The 7,900-nt window shown below is 31.7% G+C and overlaps 1 protein-coding gene across 2 annotated transcripts; it reads left to right on the top strand.

Annotated features, from left to right (window-relative positions):
* Positions 1–998: 998 nt before the first annotated feature.
* LOC109602287 (zinc finger protein ztf-16) lies at positions 999–7,735 on the top strand. 2 transcript variants are annotated; one of them, XM_020018626.2, is made up of 6 exons: positions 999–1,256; positions 3,804–4,044; positions 4,101–4,562; positions 4,816–5,107; positions 5,653–5,885; positions 5,942–7,735. In XM_020018626.2, the coding sequence occupies exons 2-6, from the start codon at positions 3,863–3,865 to the stop codon at positions 6,393–6,395; spliced, it is 1,623 nt and encodes a 540-aa protein (XP_019874185.1). In that variant the 5' UTR covers positions 999–1,256; positions 3,804–3,862; the 3' UTR covers positions 6,396–7,735. The 2 variants fall into 2 exon arrangements, with proteins under 2 accessions (XP_019874185.1, XP_019874186.1); XM_020018627.2 differs by lacking the exon at positions 999–1,256 and adding an exon at positions 1,291–1,509.
* Positions 7,736–7,900: the final 165 nt, after the last annotated feature.

Genomic DNA, 7,900 nt, shown 5'->3' with positions numbered 1-7,900 from the left:
AAGAAAATAAATAAAAAATATAATAAGGAATATATTTATCAACTTTATTGTAAGTCACTCTTAGTTAGACTCAAAAAAATTATTACATGTCTGATATGAAATGTAAGTGAAATTAAATGCAAAATGAATTGTTAAATTATTAAACTTTTTTTAGACATTAAGTAACATTACAATAACTTATACTTGCCTATGCAAATTCTTTTATTTATTAAATATTTTAGCATACAAGTGATTGGTGAGAATAAAAGTTTATGGATAAATAGATTCAATTCTTATAGGTTTCAAGTTATGCAGAAAAACAGCCAGAAGCTGTACCCAAAGGTTGAAGATGTGGGAAAGTTTAAGGCATTAATGCTTTTTACAATCGTAATTATGAAAATGAGGATGCAGTCAATGAAATGTTAGTTAATCCCTAAGGGTTTAAATATTACTTAATACGAGATTTAATGGTGATTAAAATTTTAGACATTTAAAAAGTGATATAAATATAGAGTTCAAGCAAAATATTTATTTAATTTGTATTAAATATTTTTAAATGTATTTAAATGATATTATTTTATTTAAGACATATTACCGAGAAATTCAAAGATTAATAACATATAAATATAAGTTTAATTTGTGAAAAACTTCAAAATGTTGAAATATGTCATAAATATTTTTTCTAAACAGAAATGTGTTGTTTCCCTTAATTTTAAACAACCGTTGATAAACAGAACGCCGACCCTGAAGAAAGTAATAATTTCATTGCGCTTACTGTAAGATAACAAACATGAATACAACACAAACACATTTTGCAATTACCACCATGAGTGTATTAATTTATTTAAGAAATTTTTGCTTTTTATAAATGCCCAAAAAAAATTCTAATTTTTTTACCGAGAATAAAATATTGGAGAAAATTATTATGATTTTATTATATTTTAGATTTAACGGTGCCTAATGATAAGCTATGATAAACGTGATTAGATTTACTTAGTTACCTAATTCCGTGGTCAAGTCAAAGTAAACAAACTGGGTTGATAAACAAAAAAAAAGAAACAATTAACGAAAATCATTCGTGCACGAGCAGAAACAAGCGTTCCCTGTATCGCGTGGGCCGAGTGCTGCCCTGTCCCCTACACAATCCCACTTCGACGGCAGGTCAAACCTGGAACACGGCTGTCCCGACGAAAAGCGGTCAAGCAGTTTACAGGTGTTTTTTTTTCGATGTGCCTCGCAGTGACCGATAATTCCGACACACGAAGCCAAACTAGCAAGTAAGTGGCCAAGTAATCGCTGCCGATTTTCGCGAAAACCGCGTTCCCTGATCCTAGTTTGCAGGTTATGTTCGACATTTGTTGATATCTAGTGCATAAAGTGCAGTTATGTTAAAATCGGGACACCCATTTCATAAATGTAACGTTATTCGCTCGTTTTGTATACGTAAGCTGCGTTTTCGCCAATAGCGGCACAATTTGTGTTTAGTGGTCTATTTGAAAAGTCGACGAATTAAATGGAAAACTGCCTCTGGTATGTTGTGATGTAACAGTTTACGCATTTCGGATTTTTTATTCGGACTACGTTTATAAAATGTAGAAAGTCCCCTTATTTTGAATTTAGGTTACAATATTTTCGTTGGTTGTTTTATTTTATTCACTTCTCGCTGATCAATATCAATATTTTTTGTTATCTTTCGATTTTTAAATTTATTTCAATAACAACTATATATAATCGAAAATATCTTTGCATTATTATATCAGTACAAGTAATAAACGTGATTTTATTTACATTTGAAATCATCGTTTTTACGTTTATTTATTGCATTTCCTACGGTTTTACCTTTTAACCTATTTAACGTGTGGCAAAAAATTAGAAAGTTTTAATAGTTATTCGCATAATTCACATTACAAAATACTTTACTGTTCAGGTTGGTTGGCCGACGTATTAATTGTGTTGAAAACAGTTTACTTATCTGCACACAATCTGCTTATGTTTCGTCGCTCAAAATATAATATATTTTTACAATTATTGTTTATATAATGCCGGAATAATTTATTGTCCATCGCGTCGCCTGCAAGCGTCACTAACTGATAAATTTTGTTTCATCAACTTATGTTTTTGTAAGCGCAAGAAAACATTTTTATACGAATTTAATTCGTCGGTGATTAAAACATAATACTAATTAATTAATTTTTTCAAAATATTACGAAAATAACGTGCCAATTATTTTATCACAATTATTAAATGATTTATATGCTTATGTTAAATTTTAAATAAATAGCTTTTTATCCTTTTTAAATTCAGATTTTTATTGACTATTATAAATTAACAAAACCAACAAAATAAACGTGTTATCTTTTATTTTTCAGTTTTTAAGTTGAAATACAAATCCATCGTTGTGGGCATTTTACGTTTTTATTCTCATAATTAATATTGAATCATTATTTTCAATAATTTTAGTAGATTCTTAAAACTGATTAATATTATTAAAATTACATATTGTAGTTATGTAATATTCTAATATTATTCAAGATTATTAATTATTTTACTATAATAATAACAACAATTTGTAGAAACTGAATAAATTAATTTATAATAAATTCATTAAATTGTGTTATAAAAATTATAAAATGATCATTAACCATCGTGAAATGATTTTAAACGTGGAAATATTACGGTGAAAATGTTTTAAAAATAGGTAAACATAATTGAACCTTTAATAGTCAAACAATTTTCTTTTGAACTGCATATAAATTTATTAGTATCAGTATCAAATTTTACTTATGTTAAAAGTATGTTTATCATAATATCCTGAGTAATTTAAAGTTAATTAATTGTATTTATACTTTGGTTAAGAATTACAATTCAATTTTTATTAAATTATCATTAATTGTGTTAATTAATTGTCACTAAAATTTGCTTGGTAAAATCTATTTTCTATAAAAACTAAATGAACTAAATGAAAATATATACAAAAAACATTTTCTACAGACACCTAGTATAAGCTACTTATCTAGTATAAGCTACTTTAGTAAGTATAATATTGATTAATTAAGTTATTGTTGTTAATTAAGTACTAAAAATGTGTAACAATTATTTAATTACATTAAATTAAATTTAAAAAATATTAGTTTATCAATAGAAAGATGTACTTTTTAATTCTAGATTAACATTATATAAATCATTTATTAAAATATTTCAAAATACTGTAATATAATATTGTTCTTGAAATATTACCGTATAAATTGTTAAAATATCCTTAACAATTGTAAAATTAATTTAAACTTAAAAAGGTTTTATGAAATGGGTTCAAAAATTGTGGACAAAACATATGGAAATTATTTTAATAGTGCAATAACTTTCAATAGAGAATGTATACAAATTATTTTGTATCAATGTCAATTTACACTTGTCATAAAAATTTGTTTATGAGTATTATAAAATCGTTTCTTTGCTTACATCAAAATTGATTATATTTATAATTGAGAAAGGTATTAAAATTTAGTTGTCATGGTATATTTTACATAATATATTTTTAAAATTAAATTGAAATCCATATTACAATTAAAACAATAAATTATACATTGTTTATTGAATTAAATTTTGAGACATTTAAATTTAATGATTGTAAAATGCTCATTTATTAACAAGAACACTTTTTCCTCCTTTGACTGATATTCTGACCGCAGATTTTGTAATTAGTTGTTTCATTTAAACACTTTCAATTTCATATTCAGTGTAATTTACAATATTCGAATGTATTAATAATTATTGAGTTAGTTAGTCTATTGTTAGATATAATTTAAATTATTATGGTTTTTTAGGTGTTGATGGAACGACCGGGCTTCGAGGTCACTGCAGGTGAGCCAGAGCGTCGGTGATCATGGCCGACACCGCAGCCGCCGCCGAGAATGAGGCCGATTCGGGTACGGCGGCGACTACGACGCCCAGACGTCGAAATACCGCCCCGTCGGCCGACGACGCCGATGACCAAAACGACGCGGAACGCGTCACCGCCTCCGGCACCAATTACGACTCCGGTGAGGGAGGCCACAAGTGCACGAGGTAACACGAAACACCCCCTATCGTTCGTTGATATTTATCCCGTTATTTTTCATTAGGTGCGACTTCGAAGCGCCCAATGCGGCCGCACTGAATGCCCATGTCGCCCAGGCCCATTCGGCCAACACCAGCGAGGTGGAAATCGAAATCGAAAACAACAATCCGCCGCCGGACCGCATCCATCGCAAGCTGTTCGAATGCGACGTGTGCAACATGAAGTTCTCGAACGGGGCGAACATGCGTCGCCACAAGATGCGACATACCGGCGTCAAGCCGTACGAGTGTCGGGTGTGTCAAAAGAGGTTTTTCAGGAAGGACCATCTGGCCGAGCATTTCACAACGCACACGAAAACGCTGCCGTACCACTGTCCGATCTGCAACAGGGGTTTCCAGAGGCAGATCGCGATGCGGGCGCATTTTCAAAATGAACACGTCGGTCAGCACGACCTGGTCAAGTCTTGTCCGTTGTGTAGTTACCGCGCAGGGTCGATGAAGAGTTTAAGGATACATTTCTTTAATCGGTAAATTTTATTGTGTTTATGTTACTACGTATTTTAGTTGGAGAAATAGGTCCAGCCCTTGTTGATTGTGGTTGAGACACAAAAGAGTTGTTATCAGTAGCGTGTAGTACCTTGATATGAAATTGATTTCATAAATTACTTAAATTGGTATATTCCTGCAAGTTCTCTTGATTTTACAAATCTTACTGTTGACAAAACTAACATTGATGTTTTAATTGCTTCATTGAGATATTTAACTTCTCTTATTTTTTAGACACGGTATTGACTTAGATAATCCAGGTCCTGCTGGTTCCTCGGCTTCGCTGTTGGCGGCAGCCGCGCAACAAGGCTTCCCCGTCGAAGGACTCGGACAGCTCGCCAGTAGTCTGTCTGTGAGTGTGACTGGAGGCGGCAGTGGCGGTAGCGCCGCTGCCAACTACAGCGACTCCGGCGACTCGACGGGCGCCCGATCGACCGACAACGCGACGCCGCCAATGCATTTCCTCACGCCCCACGTCGAGATCTCCATGGCCGATGCGCCGGCCCCTGTTTTCTCGCCATCCCTGGTAATTATTTATTTTACATATTTAGTACTAGTATAACTAATTTTTATAGGCTGAAGTCAGGAATATCAAAATATGTAAAATATAATATATTTTTAAGATATAATATAGAACTAAAACTATTAAAATAATTTATTAATAAATTATTATTAAACACTATTATATATCAGCTTTAATTAATTATCACTAAAAGCAAAATTATGAAAACTAATTATATATATATATATATATATATATATATATATATATATATATATATATATATATAATTATTTTTATAGAATATAAAGGATAAAACTAAAAAATATTATTAATTATTAAATATTAATTATTTCTAAACATAATGTATAATTCAAATTAAACAGATTAAATATAGTAATAGATATAGATAAATAGAAATTTAATTTTATTACATATTATTTTTAAATTATTAATATATTTGTCATTTTACAATCTGACAACCTAACCTAACCTGTCAATCTTATAAAATAATTTTATAATTGACTTATTTTGTTCTTTTTCTTTAAAAAAAATTATAATTGTTTCAGAGTGATCAGAATCGAAACAGCCAACCGGGTCAGAGCGAAAGCCAGAGGGTGAATGGTGAATGTCCTGGTTCTCCGCAGTCGGCAGATTCGAACTCGAACGCTCCGTCCAGCAGCGTGATACAAGGTAACAGTCTGCGAATGGACCAGGAAACCAACATCACGCCGTCCATTTCTCTAATACCCATCAAGCAGGAGCCAGGCGAAGAAGGATATGACGTCTCGAAACGGAATGGGTAAAACAGTCACAAAATTCATCTTTTCAATTATTGACAGTTCATTTACTTTAAAGCGTGAACACATCGCCGTCGGGCAGTGTCCAAATGCAGTCGGCGACCTCGAGCAGCTTGAGCTCGCTGATCAAGGTGTCGCCGCTGAAGAGCCTGTTGCGCGAGGACCTGAAGCGCAAGTTGAGCAGCCGGTCGTCAGCGCGGGGTCGCTCGACCGCCTCGCCGAACCCGAATCCGGAGAGTTCTCCGGGCGATGGCAACACGACGAACGGCACGATAACGTCGACCGGTCCGGAGCAGCCTTCGGAATCGAGTCTCTGGCGAGCGTTGGGTAAACGGTCGTTAAGCGGATTACAGTGTATCTTTTGCGGGATCGGATTCCCGGATCAGACGCTCTATTTCTTGCACAAGGGTTGCCATTCGGACGCCAATCCGTGGAAGTGCAACATCTGCGGGGAGCAGTGCTGCAACGTGTACGAGTTCAACTCGCATTTGCTCAGCAAGAGCCATCAATAACGTGGTTTCTTAGTAACAGCTGGCGTAAAATGTGTGCTGCCACTTTTTTAACATTCACTACAGACAGTATTACTTAAAAAGATATGGCCTATAATAACAACAGCAACAACAATAAGGATGTTCATTATGCAACTGTTACTGGGAAACCACACTTTCTATTGGAATTATTTCGTACTATAAGCATTTACTAGCACCTTAGATTAAAATCGCAGTGGAACAATGTGATAAGTTATGATAAAAATTTATTCCATTTTTTATATTATATTTTGCAATTCAAAATACAATGAACCAGTGTTTGAACTGGAGATTAGATATTTATACATTAAATTTACTCATGTTAATTTTTGTTGTATGGGATTTTTAGAATCAAAAACATTAGACATTGTTATTTATTTAAAAATTTATCATATTTAAAAATTGTTATATTCCAGACGTGTCTTAAAATTTTCTTATATGTACCAATATTGAAATTCTAACACAAGAAAGTGCCTGTTGAATTATTATTAAATATTGTAAATATAAATATAGAGGCTCAATACTTTCAAAAAGAGTTACAAATATTAAATGCTAGTTTATCTGCAATATTTCTAATATATAATGTTCTTACATAAAGTCATTTCAAAGGTACCATATGTAACTTGTGTTCATGACATGGGTATAACAAAGTGCCTACATGAAAAAAATTACCTGAAAATTGCTCGTAAACATTCCGTCCAAATGTTTAAAATGAAATCGTTTATGTATACATTCTTAAATTATATATTTTAAAATATAAAAATTGTAGATATTCCCAGAGTAATTGTTAGGAATAGCTAAAATCCTTTAGTTGAGTAAGTTTTTTTATTATGCATTCCATTAGGTTTAGAGTTGTTTATATAAAAATTGTTATAGGGAAAACTGTACAGTATTTATTAGACTAATTGGGTATATTTTTTCAAAATCACGAGACATGCTGTTTCAGATGTTTTTGAAAAAGTATGACTAATTTATTGTGCAATCATAATATACTTTGAAAAAATTGGAACTTTCACATTTTCTGCAGTTTTATCTTCACATGTTCATAAGACTGAAATATTCCTGTTTATTCCTTTTATCTACTTTTAAGTTCAGACACATTCCTCATTTATGAAGTTCTGATTTTTTCTTGGATTAGCCGAATTAGAATTTTTTTAAATTTAATACATTCTTTTCGTAACATTCCATCAAAAATTTCCGATGTGATCGTATTTAAAGTATACCTACGTATATTCATATTTATTTATACATAGTATGCAAAAGTTTGTAATTTTATTTCTGGTGACTGGGAAAATAAAATTTTGAAATAAATGCTTCTATAATTTCATCGTTCTTATTATCCACGTTTTTTTAATACATTTATGGATAATTACTGTATTATGTTTAAAGTAATAATTTGAAACTTGAATAGTAAAACATAACTTGAGCTACTTTTCTAAATTATTTTGAAAAAACATTCACCTTGTTACTTTTATCGGAACACCTTGTAT

The sequence above is a fragment of the Aethina tumida genome, chromosome 7, assembly GCF_024364675.1.
Source record: "Aethina tumida isolate Nest 87 chromosome 7, icAetTumi1.1, whole genome shotgun sequence".
Classification (NCBI taxonomy): Eukaryota; Metazoa; Arthropoda; class Insecta; order Coleoptera; family Nitidulidae; genus Aethina; species Aethina tumida.
The sequence above is the reverse complement of the archived record's forward strand: the minus strand, read 5'-3'. Positions and strand labels throughout refer to the sequence as shown.

Coding starts and splice junctions, on each gene's coding strand:
- LOC109602287 (XM_020018626.2), top strand. CDS start 3,863: ATGGCCGACACCGCAGCCGCCGCCGAGAATGAGGCCGATTCGGGTACG. Junction 4,563..4,815: donor AGGATACATTTCTTTAATCG/GTAAATTTTATT, acceptor CTTATTTTTTAG/ACACGGTATTGACTTAGATA. Junction 5,108..5,652: donor CTGTTTTCTCGCCATCCCTG/GTAATTATTTAT, acceptor TAATTGTTTCAG/AGTGATCAGAATCGAAACAG.